The following is a 24715-nucleotide window of genomic DNA, read 5'->3' on the forward strand; positions in this document are numbered from 1 at the left end:
CTGAAAGAGGACTCAGTTCTCAAACAATTGATGAACCCAATCAACTCTCTCAGAATCCGGAAACACAAGGTCATGGAATGGTCTCCAAGTAGCCTGCAAAACCAAGGAAGGGTAAGTACAGCATCAAGCGAATAAAATTTCATTATCAGACATAGAATACCTCAATGAGATCATTCAAAAGAGAACAAGCAGTGGTCCCCGGAGGAGGCGTCAAGCCCGGACCACCTGATTATCTCCCCATTTTGCAGCCAGGGGGAAGAAGAATGTCTTAGGATCCCTCAGTTTAGGGGCTATGGTTCCTAGATGCTCCAAACACCAGGGTTGTTTCGAGAAATCAAAGTAAGAAAGTGCAGACCAAATGACTGAAAGAAAATAGATATGAGAAGGAAAGTTACCTGGATGATGTAGCTTGCTCCCTTGAGGCCCCTATCCCTATAAGATAGTAGGTCCAGGGATCGTAGGAGATATGCATAAGCAGCCCTGCCCCAGTCCCAGGTATCTACTGTGCAAGATCTTTGAGAAAGAACACCAGGCGGATATCTACTCCCCCTCAGAGGTCACTGAAGAGGCACTGGCCCATGGTAAACAATAGGAAGGAACGTGCTATCTAAGACATGTTGCCTGGATTCTCTCCCAAGCCAACTTTCCACCATTGGGCACTAATCTGCCCTAGGCAGATGCATGTCTAGTCGGCTTCAATGGTGATACCAGTCAGATCTACGAACTCCCTGGCAATCGGGAACCCTGCGGGTAGGGTTATGGTTCTACCCCCCCAAAGGGAATGCCCATCAAGACATAGAAGCATATAGGTGTAATAGTGATCTCGCCAGCAGGAAGGTGGAAAGTATGAGCACTCGGCCACCGCTACTCCATCAGGGCCCCCACCAATGTCGGATTAAACTTTCGGGTCTCTACAAGGGCCAGCTTGCTGTTTGAGATTTTAAAATGTAACTGCAAGCGTACGGATCAGTGTAGCTACGGGTCAAACACAGGGAGAGCAGCCACTTTATTTTTTGCTTCTTTTAATAATACGAAAGTGAACCGATTAATGGTTGTGATCTAATTCTAATTACCGTCCTACACATATGTATCTAAAATAACATCCTAACCATTTGTTATCTAAGAATTTAAAGACACAAGCCGCACAATTAAAATTAAATAAATAAGTAACTGAAAATAAACAACCCACGCAATTAAAAAAAACAATAAAGGAAAAAAACGCTGAAATAAAAATAAAGTAAAAGAAAGGGGATAAAGCTAGAGAGAGACTCACAAGTAGGTTTCTCTACATAGCCCGAGGGATGCATCATAATATGAGCTTCCCTACTTGACCAGAGAGTCACTCTTACAAGGGTTACTCTACTTGGCTTTAGGGAAAGGGAGACAATTAAAATAAAAACAATAAAATGATGGTTCTCTAGCTAGGAGGGGCACAACCAACACATACACTAGCCATGAACCTTGGGGGAAAGGGATAGCAATAATGTAACGACTGAAATTAAAATCTTAAATTAAGAAAGAGAGGGTAGTCAGAAGAGGGAATGAGAGGGGGGAGAGAAGACTACTGAAGGAGCCTACTTACTTGAACTTCATCCCTTGAACTGAAAACTTGATCGATTTGAGATACTACCAGTACTAAAAATCAAATCTGAAATTTCTAGTACTAGAGAAAACAAATCTGAAGAAAAAAATTGAACTTGAAAGACATGCTTCATAGCTTGTTCTTGTCACCTAGAACTAAGCCTAGAACTAGAACTTGAAAGTTACAACTTCAATTGTTTAAATAATAAAAATAAAAGACTGAATCAAAAACAAAAGTGCTTGCATTAATTGAATAAAAAGAACTTACAAAAGTTTTTAAAGCATAAACCTAGAACTAGAGCTAGAGATAGAGAAAACTAGAAAAAGAGATAGAGCAACTAAGAAAAAACCCTAGAAAAAGAATGAAGTGGCTCCTCCCCCTGTGTTAATTCTATTATATAGAGAATGGGGGAGGGAAGCTAACAATTTTAGCTTCTAAAAAAAAGAATTTTTTTTTATCTTGTTGATGAGATGGAGGAGAGAGAAGATAGAGAATCGTAGGAAGTAGGGAGTCACCAACGATTTTGCTTCTTTTTTTTTTCTTTTCTCTCTCTTCTTCAAACGTGGGTAGCATCTTGGACGAATTTTTTTTCCTTTTTTTATTTCATATTTTTTCTCCATTTTTTCTATTTTTCTCTTTATTTCCTTATTTCTCTCTCCTCTTACGTAAGAAACCCTTTGGCCGACCTCCTTTGAGTGATGAGTAGGAGAGAGAAAATCTTCTAAAAAAAAACTCAACAAAATGGTAGCTAAGAGGTTCTAAATATGTAAAATGCATGTTTTACTACACTAGATTTCACACATAAATGTGCTCATCACTTGCACAGGTAGGTATCATCAACCATCTCCTTCACCCTGCGAGGGAGCATCATATGCCAAGACTGAACCATGTTTGGGTGGCTATAGGAGGCCAAGGTAGGCGATTCCTTCCCCTCATGCTAATGGAAATAATAAATAAATAATAAAAGAAAAGAAGTAGCAAAAAGGAAAAACAATACAAAACAAGAATAAAAGATGATCAAAATAAGAAATGAAATGTAAAGACTTACCCAGGAACCCCATATGGAGTTGCAGATGTGATTCTGGCTATTGTGAAGGGTTTGCCAGGAATACCAATTGTCCCGGCCCTCATCCCTGTGGGAAGGATTGCTGCAACTCTCGAGCTGGACCTCTTCCAGAGTCTTCCTATTCCTCCTTTCAGCCATATTTTTAGAAATTACAAAAAGCCCCTAAAACTTTTAGAAATTACAAGAAGCCCCAGAAAGTTTTCCAATTTACATAAAAGCCCGTGAGAATGTCAAATTCTCCAAGTAGCTCCTCCCTCAAGAACAAGATGAATATCTTCAAGAATTCCAAGAGCAAAATGAAGAACACCAAGATCAAGAGGAAAAAACTTTAAGAAAAACCAAAGGATTCTAGGAACTCACTCCACTCAGAAAAGTTATAATGAAGAATGTACAGGGGAGGGGACCCATTTTATACAAAAAAAAAAAATTCAAATCAAGCATCGAGAATCAAAAGATTACAAATCAACATCAAGAATCAAATTCTAAACCAAAAATCAAGAATCAAGGAAAAATCAAGAGGAGACATAATTTACCTGGCCCCAGGTGGCCCAATCTCATTGACCCAGCCCCAAGTGGCCCAATTGCATTTACGCAGCCCCAGGCGGCCCAACCTTATGGACCCGGCCCTAAGTGGCTTAATTGCATTTACCCGGCCCCTGGTGGCCCAATCTCATTGACCTGGCCCCAAGTGGCCCAATTGCATTTACCCTGCCCCAGGTGGCCCAACCTCATTGACCCGGCCCCAAGTGGCCCAATTGCATTTACCTGGCCCCAGGCGGCCCAACCTCATTGACCCAGCCCCAAGTGGCCTAATTGCATTTACTCGGCCCCAGGCAGCCCAATCTCATTGACCTGGCCCCAAGTGGCCCAATCTCATTGACTCGGCCCCAGGTAGCCCAATCTTATTGACTCAGCCCCAAGTAGCCTAATTGCATTTACCCGGCCCCAGGCAGCCCAATCACATTTATCTGGCCCCAGGTGGCCCAATGTTGTTAACCCGGCCCTAGGAGGCCCTTTCTCTTTGATTCGGATCCGAGTGGCCCGATCTCATAGATCAAATCCCTGAACTGGCACATGTGAAGCCTAGCTAAGGAAAATCCAAGCATCAAACATTTTTTACTCGTTACAAGATTGGAAGAGCAGTGAATTCCTCTCTTGTAACCATCAGTCCCAGATAGTCTAGATTGGCTTGAAAGACCCAGCCTGGAGCATATTTTCCTGAATTGGCACATGCGAAGCCCAGCTAAGGAAGAATCAGGATCAAAGTACTTACTTTTTTGTAGAATTGGAAGAGCAGCGAATTCCTTTCCCCCAATTGGCAGCCCAGGTAAGTCTTAAAACTTTAGAGATATTATCTGTTGCATTTTTTTAACTCTGTCATAACTGAGCAAGATGATGACAGTATATACTCGGGGTAACAAAATGTGGTCGTTGTTTTCTTTGCCCTTCAGCCATTGGCACAGGCCTCGGCCAAAGCGGGGCATTCTGTAGACACCCAATTTTATCACTCTCCTCTGGCTATGATGAAATATGTATCTTGGACACGAATTTTGACTTCCTACCAACAGAGATGCAAATGAAAACATTCCCCTACCCAAAACCCTAGAAATCTCCACACGGGAGAGAGGAAGGTCTATTTTTGACTTTTCATATATAAAGGAATCTGGTCAAGATGACCATGCAGATAAATAGTGCTCAAAAACACGATTCTGATGATATATGATATGTCAAAATCGGGGATATGGATCTCTGGCAATCATCCCTAGAAAATCATGCCTTCCCGCACATATGCCACGCACATGGATAGTCCTACTAGAAACCTAGAAAAATCCCTCACCTAAACACCCTAAAATTCATCCCCTACCTACCCATATAACCCCAAAACACTCCCGAGTTTGAAAACCTAGAAATCCCCACGTGGGAGGGAAGGGGTCCAATTTTGGCTTTTTATATACGAAAGAATCCAGTCAAGATGACTGTACAGATGGATAGTGCTCAGAAATACAATTTTGACCATATATGGTATGCCAAAACCAGACCGATGGATCTCTTGCAACCTTCCTTAGAAAATCATAATTTTTTTACACGTATGTTGTGCACACCGGCCAGCCAGCCAGTTAAGCCAAATATCCCAACCCTGCCGCACACCGTGCACATTGCCCGCACACCCATGCATTTACGCATCCGTGATATCACCCGCACCCCTGCTAAACTTTCTCTCTCCTCCTGCTTTTCTAAAAACTGCCTTTTCTAGCTAACATTTTTCTCTCTCCCACTTTTTTGAAAACTGCCTTTTCTGACAAACCTTTCTCTCTCCTATCGCTTTTTTAAAAATTTCCTTTTTCAACAAACTTTTCTCTCTCCTGCTGCTTTTCTGAAAAATGCCTTTTCTAGATAAACCTTTTTCTCTCCTCTCGCTTTTCCAAAAACTTCCTTTTTTGGCGAACCTTTCTCTCTCCTCTCGCTTTTCTAAAAACTACCTTTTCTGGCTAACCTTTCTCTCTCCTGCTGCTTTTTTGAAAATTGCCTTTTCCTTTCTCGTCCCATTTTCTTGAAAACCCTATTTACCCATTGGACAAAAATGCTATGTCTTCACTTTAGGCAAGAGCCCTCCTTTTTTCCACTGGATAAAGGGATTCCCCCTCTTCATATTTTGCTGGAAAAAACTATGAATACCCCCCTCCCTTAGAAAAAATACACCAACAGACTAGAATCCCCTTTCAGATTGAAATTTTCCTCCCCTCCCCCCTCTTGATTTTCTTCTGATCTTTGAAGCGATCTTCGTCAAGATCCGAAAACTCATTCAGATCTTCGAAGTGTTCTTAAGGATCTTGAAGATCTTCAATCCAAATTCTTAGTTGGATCCAGTTTTTAACCAAAAATAGTATGTTCTTGAGCCACCTCCCTTGAGTGTTATTGAGTGTTATTGAGTGTTATTGAGTGTTCTTGAGTGTTCTTGAGTGTTCTTGAGTGTTCTTGAGCATTCTTGAGCATTCTTGAGATAGAAACCCCCCCTTTTTTGAGGTTCTTCGGGTCTACGAAGAGATCTTTGTTAAGATCTGAAACTCTATTCAGATCTTCAAAGTGTTCTTCGGGACTTTGGAGTTCTTCAATCCATTTTTAGGTCAGCCTGTTTCTTTTCAGAAATAGCCTTTTCTAGCCGAACATCTGTCCCAGTGTCCCTGGAATCTTTCGAGAAATAGCCATTCACAGTGGATGCTCTACCAAAGTGCCACCTTAGCCTGGCCCTCCCTTAGCCAATCCCTAGTGAAAGCTCTGCCGGAGTACCACCTCATCCCAAGCCAGGAAAATAGCCTTTCATAGCCAAACCTCTGTCCGAGTGTCCCTGAAATCTTTTCAAAAATAGCCATTCCCAGTGGAAGCTCTGCCGAAGTGCCACCTCAGCCTAGCCCTTCCTTAGCATATCCCTAGCAGAAGCTCTGCCGGAGTGCCATCTCATCCCAAGCCCAGAAATAGCCTTCCCTAGTAGAAACTCTGTCCGAATCCAAACCCGAAAATAGTCTTCCCTAGCATAATGTAGATATCTAATAAGCCTTGTTTTAGTGTATATAATATTTTTAATTCAATTAATGTATATATGTGTGTGATAACTTAGCCATATATGTGGAATAGTAATAATTGTGAAAAATATTCGTTCTCAAGCATCTGGCAAGAAGACCGATTGAACTGGGCAGATAGGGTGCTTAACACTTTTCCAACTCTGTAACCTGACACTTACCCTAAATCTCTGGACTAGACCAAATTTTGGGCCCTTTTCTCAGGAATCAGGCCCACCCCTGGGTCTTAGGCCCATAACCCTAGGTGGCGAGTCCAAACCCCATTTGCATGATCTCGATCCCCAAATTGGACCATCATCAAAATCTTCATCTCAAATGATGAATTTTACTCTCTTACGAAATAGGCCTCCACATATCTCCAGGAGGTGATACAACGGTGCAGGGCCCGTAAGCGAAGCACACACTACTCGAACCCCTCCCCCTCATATGAAGTTGAAGAGAGAGAGAGAAAGGAGAGAGGATGGGGATGCATAGCCCATCAATCTCCGATTGCTACCCTCACACCTACATGTTGTTTTGAAGGTTTTAGAGGAAGAAATCATAAGATTTGAAAGGCATTTGGTGATTTCTTGAGCTAGAGAAGAGATTTAGGGTATTGAAGTTGTTCACGAGCAAAGAGGTAAGATCCATGCTTGAGACTTTGAATCGATCCTAGATCAAGGTTAGAATCACAATATAGGACCTTAGATGTATGAAAAATGTGGTCAAATCGGCCGCTTGTGGTTTCCCCAAGGTGGGATGAAGAATGGAAGTGCACAGAAAAATCTCAGTTCTGAGTGGTATGTGCCCTGGAAGTGGTCGGACCCACCAATCAGGAGCGCACCTATCCTAGTTGGGCTTCTGGCTCAACCGGTAAGCAAGGACCGGTGGACACCTACCCGCCACTCCTGGTCCATCAATCCAGGCAGAGCCGCTGGGTCGAGCGGTGAACAAAGACCCGTGGGCACCTAGCCCTCTGTTCTTGGCCCACTGGTCTTGGTAGAGCCCCTGGTCGAGCAGTGGGCAAGGACCGATGGGTACTTGGCCCACTGGTTAACCTACCAATCCCACCTATTGGGCTCCGATTGGGCCCAAATTTGTCGGGCAACCTCCTATGGTGGTTCGAAAAGTGTTGGGATCATCGTATTCCATTGGTTGTAAACCTAAAGTGAGATATACTAAACTCAATCTTCTTATGATAGGTTTTACTAGAAACTCACGTCACCACACGTCGGATCTTCCTCGTACTAAGGGTGAAACATTGTACATATCTAAGTAAGTGGGAAGAGGACATTGATTTTATTTTTGGAGTGTTTTTGCATCATTCCATTACTATTGTAGACTAGCCATGTCATCACTATATTACTGTGTGTAAACTAGTCATTCACGAATGCCATTTGCATGCATTGTCTTGTGCATTATGAAATTCATTTATGATTCATTATGTTGTGATTGTAATTGATAAATGCTTATCCTTGCCTTGAGATATGACATGGATGATTTTAAATAATCGAATATGATGTATTGCTAGACTAAATGTTGTAGTCGGCTTAGAAACAAATGCATTGGTGGCTCGTGGAATGGGACGCAGTGGTACTATGCTGTTGTACTATCTCATATAAAAGCATGAAGTTAGTAATAAAATTTTCCTATGCTACCGGCCTTCCCGGTATGGGTTTAGGTGCTGGGTATATCACTGGGGGGAAGCCCAAGATTGTGTACCAACAATGGTAATTAGAAGTAATAGTCGACAACTTTGGTGATATAATCAGAGGACCAATCGTATTGCTTTTACTTTAAAGTAGGGCAAGGCCCATTTTACTTTAATGCAGGGCAAGGCCCATTTACTTTAATGTCACTGAGGAACAGCAATTTACTTTTCGGTACCCATGCTTGGCCTTCTCCGATAACCCTATCGGTGTATCGTAGGATGGAGTTTGTGACTCGTACCTAGGGCATACGTGCATTGTGGTTGTGAGTAGCACATAACTAATAACTTAGAATTGTTTCTTAGGTGGTTTAAGATAATAAAAATGGACTTGCATTTATATTACGAGTGATTGTTTGGTCTTTCTTTCACTTACTGGGCTAGTGAGCTCATCCCAAGTGCACACCATTTTTAGATGATCTTGCAGGTTATCCAGCCAAAGAGCTAGAGCCAGGACCCATGGTAAAGTTTCCAATTGAGGACTGATGGGTCCCCAAAGATCTTGGGCATGGGGTCGAGTGCCCGTGTGAGAGTTGTGTTGTGGGACAGTAATATTGATACCTACTTGGGATTCTTTTTTATTATTTTGTGATGTTACCCCTTTTGTGCTCTAGATGTCTAAATTGTCATTTTTGTGTATATATCATGCCTACGGGCCCACATGTAAATGTAATATGTAATACAATTTGGGTATCAAGAGTATTGGGGTATTTATATGTATATACATGTAAGACTTTTGTTGAAATACATATATTACTTTCTTCAGTTGTGTGTATGTTGTGTAGTGATTACTGCGTCAAATGATCCTGACAGGTTTTAAGTTAACAGGAGTTAACTTGGTCACCGGTCTGGTTCTGTGAGAACGGGGTGTGACATATAAGATAATGTGATTAGGTGACATTCCCCATGCTACGTCCCCTTGCCAACAGGGAGTAAGGTGTTGGATAACCTATTGGTGGTATGTTCAATGAACCTTCCCAAAATGCCAACACCAGTGGTACGATATGATTATTCCCAGAGGTGGGAACTTATCCGGCATGGCCAATGGTGATACTGGTGCCATGACTACCAAGGGTTTGCTGGGTGACCGATGGATGCATACCGGGACCGGTAGGCTCCTAATCATGGCTAGGGTTTGTATCACTGTATAGTCAATGGTGGTTCCGAGACCAAGGATATAGCCTAATGTGTTGTAGTAGCATTTACTAGATTTAGTTGTATTGTTAGATGGATAATAAAATAAATAAATTGTATCATGAGCATTATGGACTATGTGTTTAATTCCTGTAATCATGTAACATGAATTATTTATGCAACTACCTTTACTTGGTTATGCATAAACCCCACCCCTCACTGAGGGAGTTGGAAAGCTCACCCCACAAATATGCCCCTTTTAGATGATGATGCAGGTACCGTTGTACTCATGGCATTTGTCCCGTTACCCTCTGGGCCAGAGTATCGTGTGAGCGACTGGTGGATACCAGAAGAGGAGGAGCATGACCAAGACTGTGCTTGTGACCACTGTGCTTACGCCGCACCCTGCAGAGCACAATGCACTTTTGGTGATTTTGATACCAAATGATACTCTTGGTATTCTGTTGGGCTTATGTATATATAAGTCATGATTAATTGTAAACGGATGAACTTGGTAATGGATATTTACATTATCACTAGATGTTCCCCATTTTACTTATGATTTCGTTCTTATACTCTAATTCCACTGATGTTAGTTGGTTCATGTTGTGAGATTATGAATTGTTAAGGTACTGCTATCAGAGATCCTGGTAGGTTCGTAAGACGGGTAAGTGTCTTACTCACACCACCGGTGTTCTTATATAGTAAGTTGGGTCTACTGGAGGTGGGGTGTGACACTCGTGGGCAAAAAAATGGGCTACTTTCAACTTTTGGACATAAGTATGCAACCTAAGTGACAACCACTTGTAATTTGTGGATTTACTGGGCTTAAATAGTGAAATATGCCAATAAGTGGGGCCCACACACTGGAAACACCTTAGAAGGGCCCCATTCAACTTAAATATCCATTTCTGAACAAAGGGACCAATTTGGCCTTCACTGGTGAATACCTCTAGTGAGTACATAGGCCAAAACTAGGTTATTTGACCGTGGGGCCCGGGCGCTCACACCCGTGCACTCAAACCACTCCCAATAGTTGGGACAACATATTGGGGAATAGATTTATGTATCTAGATACCCCGAGGTGTGTTTGTTACCCTAAATTATAATTTAAATTGATAAAGGATAGAAACCCATTATTTTTCCAAACAACCCTTAGTTAATTTAAGTGGCTATACAAATAGAAGTCCTTACCCATTCTTTTCATTCCTACCAAACTAAAGGTAAGAGAAAGGAGAAAGGAGAAAGGAGAAGAAGAAGAAGAAGGAGAAGAAGAAGGAGAAGAGCAAGGGAGGAAGCAAGGTTCTCCTACCAAGTAAGGTAAGACATTTTCTCCACTCCTCTCCACACACGTCTCTCTCTCCTTGCTTTTTCCCTCTCTATGAAGCTAGTGGAGAATCTTCCAACCCACATACCCCATGTATGAATTGGTTTGGGGATTCAGTGTGGGGTTCTAGCTAGCAAGTTTTGTTACTCACAGTGGGTGCATAAACCTCATCGATAGGAAGCCCCATCAAAAACCCCCAATTTGAGCAAACACAAAACCTAGAAATGCAGAAATTTGCTAAAATCCATCTTCCCACTTATCAAAACTACAAATTGGGAGAGGGGTTTAGTGTAAGAGACCCATCCTAACAAGATTGATGGATAAATTTGAGTCCATGAATCCTCCCTAGTGAAATCCCAAATTTGGGTAACTAAACCCTAGAAATGGTGGGTTTTGCCCAAACCCTCTATGCTCCACCATTCAAACCCCAAATTGGGTTGGAGAAAATGAAATTAAAAATGGTCATAGTGGATTGTGGTGGCCACATAAGCCATTAGTGGTCACCACATAAACCCTCAACCGAAATTCCCTAATTTAGCTTAGTTGTGACTGGAACTTTTGGAAATTTGGATGCATTGTGTAAACTCAGCTTAACCAACCCATTGATTACACTTAATCTAATTTAATTGATCTGGGTGAACATTCCCCACATATAAATTATCCATATAGTCACAAAACCCTAAGTTGAGAATGATTTCAAAGAAAAGAGAAATAGGAAATGAAGCTAGAACATGTGCCTAGGGTCTCATTTCTCTACGGGTGATTTATTTCTTAAGAATCTTATGTATCATTGGAGTAGAACCAAGAGGTGACGAGACAACGCGGCGTGAGGCCATCGTCTGTCCATCACCTAGGACTAGAGGTGAGGGTATTTTGTGTTATTTTATGGAGTGTTTATAACATGTCATCCATGCATGCATTCATGATAGTTGCATGTTTAACTTGTTTTCCTGATTGCATATTAAATTGTGGATATTAATGATATTATTGTTTATAATATGATGCATTGCATATGATAAACTTATTCTATTTGGTGAATGTGATGTTGCATGATAGCATGATAGTGTGTGGATGAGCATGACTATGATGTGGTATGTGGAATGTTAGAATGCATTGGATTAGGAGAATAATCACCCTGGTGCTACAACCTAGCCAATAGGGGTTTATGTATTAGCTATCCTACAACTCGGGTGACCGATGGGTTTTTCGGGACCGTGGCTGTAGGGTGAGATTATTCGTTAGGGGTTTGCGGGGTGACCGATGTGCTTGATTCTGGGGCCTACAGGCTCCTGACTCACAACTAGTGTATATCGCTGGGTGACCGATGTACTTGATTCCGGGACCAGGGATATCCCCTATGTTGCAGTAGCACTAGTACCCACTAGGGACTTAGAATAAGTGGATTAGAAAAACAACCAAGTTCTACACTCCTATTGCACGGGTGACCGATATGCTTAATTCCAGGACCGTGGTATAAGGTGGGATTATTTGTTAGGGGTTTGTGAGGTGACTGATGCTCTTGATTTTGGGATTTGCAGTCTCTTGACTCGCAACTAGTGTATATCGCTGGGTGACCGATGTGCTTGATTCTGGGACTAAGGATATCCCCTATGTTGCAGTAGTACTAAGACCCTAATTTGAATTAATTTCATTGATAGAATTGTGTATAATATAATCTAAATCATATTGGCATAAGGTACTGGCTGTCCTATAGCTTGGGTGACCGATGTGCTTGATTCTGGGACCGTGGCTATAGGGTGGTATTATTTGTTAGTGGCTTATGGGGTGACCAATGCTCTTGATTCCAGGACCTGTAGGCTATTGACTCGCAACTAGCGTATATCTCTGGGTGACTGATGTGCTTGATTCCTGGTCTAGGAATACCCCCTATGTTGCAGCAGTACCCAGACCCTAATATTTAATTAGTTCAGTGGACAAACTTGTGTGATAATAATCCAAAGCATAATTGAATTCATTTAATCCTTGTTGCACCATTATGTTGTTTTGTATGTGTATTTGTTTTATCTTGTAAATATTTATTGTTGTATCTATATTTGTTTGTGTGTGTGTGCACCCCTCATTAAGCTTCGTGGAAGCTCACCCCCGTTGTAGCCCCTTTTTAGTGGATGATTCAAGTAACCATCCAGAGTATGCTGTTGAGGAGCCGGCTCTTGACGGAGGTGACCTCTGGGACGAAGAACTAGTTATGCACGAGGATGGATGTGTTTGTGATGATTGTGCTTCAGAGCATGTTGAGGATGAGACTATCATCTTCCCTTTTGAGTCTTTTGTTTAACATACCAGATGTAGTCCTAGTGGCATAACTATAATTATTACTTCCACTATGAAAACCTTCTAATAAATATGATAAATATTATTAAACTTCACCAGTTGTGTATATTTGATTATTATTATTATTATTATTATTATTATTATTATTATTATTATTATTATTATTATTATTATTATTATTATCTTGTGATCGTAGACTGATTTCATAATTTTATGCACTTAAAGTACTGCATCGTAGATCCTGGAGGGATTGTGAACACGTATGAGTGTCCATGTCACCAACCTTCTCAGGTGAGTGGAGGCAAGGTGTGACAAGGATGGGTTGGAAAAAAGTGTGTCAAATGAGGAGATTAGGCAAGTGGTGCTCTTAATGAAGGATCACAAGGCCCCGGGACCAGATGGGTTTGGTGCTAGGTTTTTCAAGACATCTTGGGATTTGATTATGGAAGTTTTATCATTGGTCGTAAAATGGTTCTTTAGAAAATCCAAGATGCCTTATTCTATAAATGCCACTTTCATTAGTCTCATTCCAAAGATTGAGGATGTGTCTACTTTTGCTAGATTTCGGCCAATAGCCTTATGCAACTTGATTTATAAAATAATAACAAAGATTATCATCAACAGATTGCAAATGGTGATTGGTAGTGTAGTAAGTGAATGTCAGTCAGCATTCATTAAAGGAAGATCAATTGTAGATAATATTCTGTTGTGTCATGACATTGTCAGAGGAATTGATCATAGGAGAGCTACCCCCTCAGCAATTCTAAAGATTGATCTCCATAAAGCCTATGATTCTCTTAGCATAAGGTATTTGTTTGAAGTTATGGAAAGGATGAGGTTCCCAAAGAAGTTTTTAGGGTGGATAAAAGCTTCTGTGACATCTCCATCATTCTCTATTTTGGTGAATGGAAGTCCAGCAGGGTATTTTGAGGGAGGAAGACGTATTAGACAAGGTGATCCATTATCTCCTTATCTATTTACTATAGCTATGGAGGGTTTTTCAGGAATTATGAGAAAGTTGGAAGTAGAAGGAAGACCTCTCTTATGCCAAGGTGTAAAGCTTTGCGTTTGACTCACTTAATTTTTGCAGATGACCTCATGATTTTCATGAAAGCTGTTCATGAATCTATTTTAGCTACAATGGGGACTCTAAGTGAGTTTGCTACTTATTCTAGGTCGCATCTCAATAGAGCTAAGTCCTCTATTATTTTAGAGGGCCTTACCCAAAGGAGCATAATGCAACTTTTGGAATCGATGGGTTTTAGAGACACAAAGTTACCTATTAGGTATCTTGGTGTCACACTCATTGCTGGATATCTATGGCAGATTGTGCTCCCATTCTGGGATTAATGCGAAAGAAGCTGGAGGGATGGAAATCAAGGTTCCAATCTTATGCTGGTCATCTTCAATTGATATCCTTAGTACTACAAGGATGCTATGTCTACTGGTTAGGCCTCTTCGGATTTTCGGCTAATGTGATATCTAAGATTGAATCCCTTTTTTTCAAATTTCTTATGGTCAAGCCTTATGCTTGAAAGGAAGATACATTTCATATCTTGGGATGCGATTTGTAAACCCAAATCAGATGGAGGATTAGGGTTAAAGCGCATCAGAGAGATGAATATTGTTGGGATTATGAAATTAATATGGTGGATTGCATCTCATAAAAAGAACATATGTGTAGACTGGATATATAAGAGTATTTAAAAAATGACTCTATTCGAACTGTTAAGCAAGTAACTGATGCCTCATGGGCGTGGAGAAAGATAATTAAGTATAGAGGCCGAGTGGAACCTTATGTCTTGCACCTTTTAGGTGATGGTAGAGATACTAGATTATGGTTGGATAATTGGCATCTATTGGGAGTGCTTCTTAATAGATTTGGGGATAAAATACGTTATGATGCTGGCTCAAATAGATTAGCAAAGGTTGGGGAGATTACGAGGGATGGGAGCTGGAATCTAGGACCATCCATTACACTCCAACTTATGTAGACTAGGGGGCCCTTCTTTCTTGAGAAAGGTTACACCATATGCATTAGGATAAGGTGGTTTGGAAAGGGAAGTCCAAAGGAAAATTCACCACTAAATCAGCATGGGAGATTAATAGAAGTGGGGGGAATAAGGTAGATTGGACTAACTCCATTTGGTTTACTGGTAATATTCCAAGGCAATCTTTTACATCTTGGAGATGCCTTGTGGATACTCTACCTACAAAACATAATCTGGTAAAAAGAAATGTTAGGGTGAATAGTAGCTGCATTTTCTGTTGGGTTGATATTGAAAGTAGGGATCATCTTTTCTTTCAGTGCCAATTCACTTCCTCCATCTAGAGGAGCATTATGGCCTTATGTTCTCAAAATGCAATTCAATCTTTATCCATCTCTAGCATTGTTGTCTGGATGAAGCATGAATTTCATGAAGAAGATGACCTTAAGGTTGTTAGAAGGTTAGCCCTTTGTGCTACAATTCAGCATGTATGGCAGGAAAGGAATGCAATAATATTTTAAAAAAAAAAAAAAGGGGTAAGAACTAAGGACCAGATTGTATCTTGTATTTTGGATGATGTGACAAAATAGGTGTAAGGCCGTTGGGATCAAAGCTCTTTGCAATGGTAGAAATCAATTTTTGGTGAACAATTGGAGATTGGGTGTTACATGGACTAGTATATCCCCAAGAATCTGTCAATGGGTACCTCCATCAGACCAAATGTGGGCACTCCATTGTGATAGTTCTTTCACATAGGAAAGGGCAAGTTATGGTGGAATTATAAGGGACATTAGTGGACAACCGATTCTGGCTCTTGTAGGAAAGGGGGTGGTAAGGTCAGTTTTATATATGGAGCTCATGGCAATGCTAAAGGGGGCTGATTTACGTAAAGAATTGAATATTTTACACATATCAGTTAGATCAGACTCAAAGGTAGCTATGGATATCATAAATGGTCAGGTTGAAGGACCATGGAAGATTCAAACTCTTAAAAGCAAGATGCTACATTTGCTAAAGGAATTTGGAAGGAAAGAAGTCATACATGTGTGGAGGGAGGCAATAGTCCAGTTGATTTTATAGCTACATATGATACAGGAGATGGTGAAGTTACTATTCGGCTAGAAGATTTTCCTGAAGACTTGTAAAGTCTTGTGGACTTGGATGCCAATTGCACTGTTTATTTTAGAAAGTAATGTAATGGGAAAGTGATTGTATAATCTTTTACATGGCAGTATGCAGGGCCCGTCCTCCTTGTTAAGGGATTTCTCTACCCCTCTTTAGGTCTGTATAAAAGGAGTGGGTGAGGTTGCCTTTTTTTGTAATTCTTTTACTTATTCAATATACAGGTCTATTGATATTTCGCGTGCAAAAATCAAGTGCTCGGATATCAAAAATGTCTACCCAAGAAAAAAAATGTTTAATCAAGCCAAAAGTGTCCAGCCAAGCCAACCCAATAGTGTTAAGCTAAGCTACTTGAGGACAAGTCAAAAGTGGTGTGCTAAGCCAAGCAATTTTAAAGGGGACCTAATTTCATTAAGTGAAACAATGATGAATCGTATAAGGCAAAGTTTCTCGTGTTTGTTGATTGTTTATACCCTCTCCAAAGTTTCTCCGTTTTGTTGATTGTTTATAGCTATACCCTCTCTAAGACGCGCCATATGGATAGAAGAAGGTAAATGATATCTAAGACATTCTACCCCTTTTTCCCATATACTTGGATAAATTAGTATATGAATGGACATTTGTCACTTGATTCAAAGCTTTGTCTCCAATTCATTAAGGATTTACCATTGAGACTTACGTGGAGGTAGGAGGAAGTTGGACGGTGGTATAGTATTGATGATTTGTGAAGAAAAATCTTTCTTACCTCATTCCACCTATTATACCCTCTTATCCCTTGCGTAAATAAAAGAAGGCCCATACAAGAGAGTAAGAAGTGAGATAAAAAATTGACTTTCAAAAATTGTCAAGTGAAAGTGGTAAAAAATCGATCAAGGAGAGAGAGAGGTGAGTATGTGTGTGTGCATGAGGGGTGTCATATTGCATCTTAAAAAGACAAAATAGAGAAAGAGAAAGTGATAGGTTGGCTAATTAGCTTAAATCCTAAAGCTAATTAACCCACTTGGAGCTCGAAGTTGATCCAATAGCTTAAGAGAGGAGCTCCATCCGGCCATCTCGAGCCCGACGCCAGCTCTAGTTGGTCAGGTAAAGAACCATTTTACTTCCTTCTTTTTCTTATTTGGGTTTAGTCATTTTCAATAGGTCGTGGGAGCGTTGTCCATTTCTCTATATGTGAAAAAGCATTGCCCGTTTTTCAATAAGTGGAAACCCCATTTTTTTTTCGCATAGCGTGGGAGTGGGTGCCCATTTTTTATGGAATAAAAACCCATTTTTTTACATGGTGTGGAAGCACTGCCCATTTTCTGTAAATGGAAAACTCGCTTTTCTAAATAGCACGGAATCGCTGCTCATTTTTCTACAAGTGAAAAACTCGGTTTCATCTGTTTTTCTATAAGTGAAAAACTCATTTCCCACTTGGTGCAGAAGCGTTGACCATTTTTTATAAGTGAAAAACCCATTTTCTACATGGTGTGGAAAGTTTGCCCATTTTTCCATAGGCTAAAAACCTATTTTCCCATATGAAGCGGAAGCGCTGCCCATTTTTTCCTAGCTTGGAACCCACCTAATAAGATGGTGCAGAAGCGCTGCCCAAATATCTTAAATTGGTATAACCATTCCAATATGGTACAGAAGTGTTGCCTAAAATTCTCGAGGTCCTAAGTGCACCCATTGGAGCAAAAGTTTTACCAAAAATTAGCAATTCCTCCAAGAAAGAGAGAAGAAGAACGAGTGTTGTCCCTGAGTTGGGGAGATTTGCCCAGATAATTGCATAGCATAATTGTCATTTCATGTGATAGCAAGCATATGTTTTTTATTATAACATCTTGATAGTATAGAAATATTGTCATGTGATAAATCCACCATTTTATGTAGCTTTCATAAGGAAATTAGCTATTACTGCATGTGATGTTTATTATAAGTCAATATCATTTCATGCAATTCCTACCATGTTTGGCTGTTATTTCATGTGATAATATACATGGTAATAATAGGTTGTATTATTTTGTATGATAAATGTATGCCCATCTCATTAGAATTCGTTCATGTAGACACAACATGTATGTTAGCATAATGTTGGTAATTCTCGATGGAGAACATTCAAAATCCAAGTATCTGATAAAAATACTAGAATTTCTGGGTCAGGTGAGTGCCTAAAACCTTCCCACACTTGTAACCTGACACGGACCCACATCTCTAGAACAAACAAAAAATGAAGTCAAATTTGGGGGTCCAATCCTTTCTCTAGAATCCAACCTCCTACTCAAGCTCACTCCCTCGATCAGAATTAGGCTCACCAACAGGGTTCGAGGTCCTAAATCATAGGTGACGACTCCAAACAATATGTTTTCCCCATCCCCTTTTATGTCATCTAACAGACAGTGGACGTAAAGAATCCTTAGTAAACCTGGAGAACAATAAGAGAAGGGAAAGATAAAGAAGCCCCTAGAAATGGATAGAGGGATCGCAACCCCAACGGGGAGAGAGATATTTTCAGCTTACATTGGAGGGGTGAAAGGATGGAATCTGTTTTCCGATGTATGTCCTCACGGTGGTGAGTCTAGTGGGGACTTGTTAAACTTTCAATTTAGATGCTATAATTAATGTGTAACCAATATATATATATATATATATACACTAGCAAATCTGCACGTGCAAATGCACATGTGGCCATTTGAGAGAGAGAGAGATGCACTTGAATCAACATTTGATAGAGGTATGTGTCATAAGCTTTAAGACAGCCAAATTAGTATTCCCTGGTGTTGTTTAGTTTTGACATCTTAGCTGGATAGTAAATAGTTTATTAAAATACACATATGCTTGTGTAAGTTATAATTTCTACATAATGGTAACAATAATCCACATCACTGTTTCAAGGTTTTGGTAAATAATGATTTTGAATGTCTAAAGGTAAAAAATCATGATATTGGACTAGATATATGAAAGAAGTCCACAATAAAAAGAAACAGAAATTTTCTATTCGCAAGCACATTGTTAGCAACTAATGTAATTCTATTTTTAAAAATCTCTTGTTAAGTCATTAGTCTCCACTACTCATACTTTTTATTTGTTTTCATTCTATCGTTATAATCCATCTGAAAATTAGGGGATCTGTTCATTACTAGTGCCCTTGTGTCCTTAGTGGATGCCTTCCTTAACCAGACTCATAAACAACTTTTTTTTTTTTTTTTTTTTTTTTTTTTTTTTTTTTTTTGTGGTGGGGTGGGGGTATTAAAAAGCAGATGATAAGTGTTTCTTTCAAGTGATCATGTCTTCTATATGCTTCCCCTTCTTACGGTTTAATCTTGAGTGGGTTCCTTGTTCATTTGGTTATCTATAGATCTTATGCTTTGTTGAGAGAAATGTGAACCTAACATACTGAAAAACAATCCCCAAAGATCATCCAATGCTTGGATGTAGCCTAGTGACCAAAGCCAACTTTTAAGGTTAATATTTTAGCCTCGCTGTTCGTGCTTTCAGTCATGTATCTTATATACCTAATCCATTAAACCACAATATTGAATACTTTATCCACCTTGAATACAAAGCCCATAACCAGATAAATCAACAACATATCCCTAATGACCATGTATATCATACAATAGACAATTAGGAGCTTTAAGCACCCAGTTTGACACTCCTAGCTCGTTCTTTTATCTTTTCATATTCTAAACTTGAAAAGACATACAAAATTCTTTTGCTCTTGGTTACCCAGTCTTACAATCCTTGGTGGTACTTTTTGGTCTTCATAGTCCGAACTAAGTATAAAAGTTGAAAAACAAACCAAATTCATTTACTTGAAGTCTAGCTCAATGGCTCAATTCACCAAGTTATTAATCTGGTCCAGGGGCAACAAACTATGTTGGCAGATTTGGCTGTATCAATAATGTTTCAACACTTAGATCTGAGTCACCACTTGTTAGGAATAGCATTACATAAGTCCAGCTCATACATTAGTTATGACATGTGGTGCTGTGCCATTGGTTATTGTATTAACTCTGTTACATTGTACATCCTATATATATATATATATATATATATGTTAATATGAATAAAGAATAAATCACTTTTCAGATCTCTACACCACTCCCCCACAGGACAGCCAGAGGTTAGGTTCCAAAGGTTGATATGACAATCCACTCGAAGTTTGGAATTCCAAACCAAGATCCTCATAATCTGAATAAACCAACAAGGCAAGGCAGTCATGTTCCTTGAGAAAACTTAAGGTAGATGCAGATGGTCCAGAAACTTCCTCAAACCATAAACCAAAGAAGAAAAAAATTCATTTTACCCAAAAATGCTTTGTTGTTCAATCAATATCAGCAAAAAAAATCAGTTCACTGGGATGGGGGATTGAAAAGAAAAATCCCAAGAAAGAACATCAATGAAAAAATGATAGTTTGAATGTGCAAGCAAACCAAATACAATTAGTGCATCCTCATTTTTTTTCTCTAATAGCATCCTTATGACTTTTAGAGACCCGATTTGTAACATTCTCTGGTATAGATGGTAGTTCTTTTCGCAACATGTGGATGTGCATTCTATTGAAGGAAAGGAATTATCCGCTGGTAGACAGTTTCAGGAGTTAATAGTCATGGTATGATTCCATTTCTAATGAAGATTAGAACACTCAAAAGCTGCAAAAAGCTAACAGAAATGGTTCCATTCCAAGAGATGACCAAAAGTAAGGTAACAGGTCATTAAAAGAGACTCTTTCTGGAGTTTAATTAGATTTTTTTTTTTTTTTTTTCTTCTAGAATTCATAATTTCTTGTGTCATTTTGTTGATTTAGTGGCTTAACCTAATTAGATCCAAGACAACAACTCCTAAAGGCTTGAAAACCCGCTTCATCCACAGATAAATAATACCCATCCAGGCATTCAATTAATCAATCTTATCATTGGCAGTCAAGTGAAAGCAAAGCAAGATAAAATTATATTATATATGATGCTTAAAAACAGAACTAAGAGATTATGGCAATAGAGACCAACCTGCTTACATATGAACGTCTCAACTTTCAAATAGCTACAGATGATAGTGTGCAATCCAGTTCACAAAGTGGTCGACTATCCTCATGGTTGACATTCATAGCAAGAATGAACCAATTGTGACATCCTCATTAACATTCAGATACTGTAGTTCCAAACATATATAATTTTGTTATGTAAACGTTTTAGTAGCAAAAGAATATGTGACTGATGGCAAGAAGATTGAAGTTTTAGTTTTATGTGGCCTTAACAGGATTGCTGTAACCAAACCCCAAGTTTCACCCAAGTTTTTTGCTGTGTAAATTATAAAAGCCATACCACCGGCTTCTTCCAAACTGCAAAGCCATCGGGTCACCCTAAAAGAGTGAAGATTGAAACAATAATTTCATACACAACTCTAGATGTAGTAGATATTTTAACCGAAAAGAAAAATTCCAAAATTTAGAATTGGTTAAATAAAACTAGGGTAATTTACAACAGCATCCCCTGGAGAATGCCAGTATTATAGGAACACCCTCTCTTTCACCAAATTAGACTCGGACCCCCTACCGTCAGTCTCTATTAAGTGATGCTATGAAATGACACTTTAGCCCTTATGAGTAAAACACCCTTATCTTATTATTCCAAAAACACCCCGCTCTTCACTTGTATACCATTTCATTCTCTCTGTATCACTTTCTCTCCTTCTATCCTTCTCTCCCTTCTTGCTACTTGTGATTCCGACAAGTTCCAGCCGAGTTCGCCGAGACTTCTTCGGATTCTTCTTCATGCCACCCTTTCTAGGCGATAGCAAAGAGTTCAATTCATCTTCTTCTTCTTTATCAGTAGCAACCTGGCCTTTCCTGAGGTTCTACTGTTCGCCGTCGTCAATCTCTTCACCTGAGCTTCAAGAAAATTTACAAGGAGCAGAATCCAAAGGATCCAAGACAATCTGGATTGGCTGCTCCAAAAAATAGATAAGCTATCCTAGTCCATCCCACCACATTGGCCTTGTTGGATCTCCATCTGGATCTTCCATACTCAAGAAGAATTGGTCAATACTTAAACGGTTCGGCAGACATGTGTACGTGTGGAAGTTTAATTGGTTGTGTTTGATTCTAAGAAGAAATCTTGTGAAGAGAGTGCCCCTCCTGCTAGTTTTGTCAATCAACTAATTAGCTCACAAGACCAAACCTTGTCGTCGATGATAGCAGGACGAAAAAAGGTGACTGCCATAATGAATGTGGTGTATATTTTTGTGAGTGAGGAAATGGGGAAAACCATTTGGGAAGGCAACGTTATCCATATTATTGATCAGATTCATTCAATGATTTTTCCTAAGTGTGAATCCATATACCTGCTTCTTTATCATAAATTACCGACCACAATGTTATCTGAAGTGAAACTCTCATGGATGGATATTCCTACTGTAAGTTTTCTTTCCGCGCAGTCAAAAGAAACTTTTGTTCAGCCACAAACAATAGAGCAACAGCTAATAACTACGAATTTTATCAAAATCATCTCACAACATAATTAATCCAGATTCTAGACTTTTAAAAAACTGCAGGAACAGAGGAACTGAGTCAAGAATCAATGAAATGCCACTAACGGGATTGAACATTCAAAATAAATTTTCTTGCAAGAACTTCACCTAAAGAAGAAAAACGAAGAGATCGAGCAGTCAAATGAACCAAGAATCTAAGGGGTAAAAAAGACGAGTGCCTTACAACAACTTCCACACAAGAATTTTGACTAGTATTTCCAAATTCGAGTTCAGATGGGGGAGTGGGGAATGGAGAAGAGTTTCCCTTCTTTGAGCAGAGTGGGAAACAATTTTATAAGAAATAAATGGAAAGAAATCAATGACCAAAGGGAGGGTTGTGGTGAAATCACTGAAAGGGAACATTCTTCCGCCATAGTGGTTGTCGCCGGAAGGGTTGTGGTGAAATCGATTTGGGGACTACAAAGGTTTGGTATCAAACTATCAAGGGTAAGGATAATTTTGGTACTTCATTATTTTTAAGGGCAAAATGGTATTTGAAAAAAAAAATGAACTACTGATGTCAGCATTCTTGGTATATTCTATAACAGTGACTGACGGTAGGGGGTCTGAGTCTAATTTTGTGAAAGAGAGGAGTTGTTCCTATAGTACTGGCATTCTCCAGGGGGTGGCGCCTTAAATTACCTATAAAACTATATATCCATATTCCACCATTAGATCCAGATCCCAAGAGTTAGCAATGCTAGCAAACACAAAAAACTCTAAATTAAGTACGCAATATTTACTATATTTCTTTAGTGGGATTCAATCTACTTGATCATAAAAGTTCTAATTTTTCAAATTTAAATAGGAGAAAAATAGAATATATTAAACAGAAGATAAGATGTAGAAAGGAAAATGCTTTTTTTTGGGGGGGGGGGGGGTGGGGGGTTCCTGACAAACTTACCATTGAAGGCCTTGGTAGACAGAAGTCATCCAAGTCTTCCTCAATGGCGTACACCTTCTATAAGATCCAAAACCGACCCTGCAGTAAGAAGGAAGCAGGGTTGCAGCGGAAATTCTATTTTAAAATCAATCTATGAAAATTTAAAGAAGAAAAAAGGAAGTAAATAGAAGAGTCTTCAGAATTTGAACTTGGGGAGGCCCTCTCCAAATCCAACCCAACTTTTGCGATAGAAAAATCACTATAGGCAGCTAAAGTCTAGACTACATCGTAAGGAAGCCTAGGTCAACCAGATTCACACATCGACTCACATTTTTTCTAATGAACTTCGAGAATAATAGCTTTGTCTAAACTGCCGCACATCGATTCTTTAATGACACCGCACCAGAACATGGGCTCTGATGTCGAGAAGGAAGAGTACTGAGGCAATGGCCTCATCGTTTGGAAGTTAGGGAGATCAAAGATCAGATCAGGTTTGCAAGAGAGAGAGTTTATGTAAGAGCAATCCAGACGGTTTATAAGGCAAGACCCAATATGAAAGGTCATTGCACTCATTACCAACCTGCAGCAAGAGGGAAGCAGGGTCGCAATTGATGGAGCGGTGTTACGAGTTACGTTAAGGGCTCCTTTTTTTTTAAAGGGTAATTTATAGCACCACCCCTAGAAAATGCCACTATTACAGAGACACCCTCTGCGTGATACCAAATTATACTCAGTCTCCCTGCCATCAGTCACTGTTAAATGAGGAGTTAAAATTACTGTTGTACCCTTTTGACTAAAACACATGTCCAATTGGAATTTTACTCAATTCCCTATTCTTCTTTCTTATTCACTCCCAAAGAGTTTGCATCAGATTTTGGTTTTGATCAGTCCAGTCTGCCCCAGGAGCTCACCTTTTTGCCAAATGATCTTGGTCGGTTTAAAAGGATTTGCGTCTTTTGTGGAAGTAGTCAAGGAAAGAAGAGTAGCTACCAAGATGCTTCTCCAGGACAGACTTTCATGGACAATGTTCTCTACTAAATCGGTTCTTCATTAGGAAAAGGAAAATCAAATTTGTATTCACTTTTGTCTAATTCGTTGTCTTGGTTGTTGAAGGTTGCAAGGAACATTGATCTGGTTTATGGAGGTGGAAGCATAGGCTTGATGGGTTTGGTTTCACAAGCTGTTTATAATGGTGGTCAGCATGTACTTGGGTGAGCTTCTTCTCTTGTCCATAAAGTTATGTAAAAATAGATAAAACAGATAGTACAGATTGGACGGAAAATTTTCAGCGGTGTGAGCCTTTAGGGTAGTTGTTTTCGACTTTGTTTTTTAATCACAACCACAACTGATTTTGTCATGTTATTGTCTTCTTGCATAGTTATTCCCAAGATGCTCATGCCTCGAGAGGTTTGTCTGCTGCCATTTAAATCTTTTTGTAGCATTAGAAATGGCCAACATGAAAACCAAAGAGAAGGAGATAGAGATGGGGGAGAGGTTTCATTTTTTAGCTTCTTCTCTTTGGTTTTCAAAGAAAGGAAGAAAATGAGAG

General features: G+C 39.6%; 1 protein-coding gene across 1 annotated transcript in view; it reads left to right on the plus strand.

Annotated features, from left to right (window-relative positions):
* The window catches only part of LOC122092882, a 61356-nt gene extending 36975 nt beyond the window's left edge, over window positions 1–24381 (plus strand). Inside the window, exon 4 of the mRNA XM_042663188.1 lies at window positions 24280–24381. Within this exon, the coding sequence (XP_042519122.1) occupies window positions 24280–24381 (102 nt within the window). The remainder of the gene's footprint in view (window positions 1–24279) is intronic.
* The last annotated feature ends 334 nt before the right edge of the window (window positions 24382–24715 follow it).

This window comes from Macadamia integrifolia, chromosome 11 (assembly GCF_013358625.1).
Source record: "Macadamia integrifolia cultivar HAES 741 chromosome 11, SCU_Mint_v3, whole genome shotgun sequence".
Taxonomy (NCBI): Eukaryota; Viridiplantae; Streptophyta; class Magnoliopsida; order Proteales; family Proteaceae; genus Macadamia; species Macadamia integrifolia.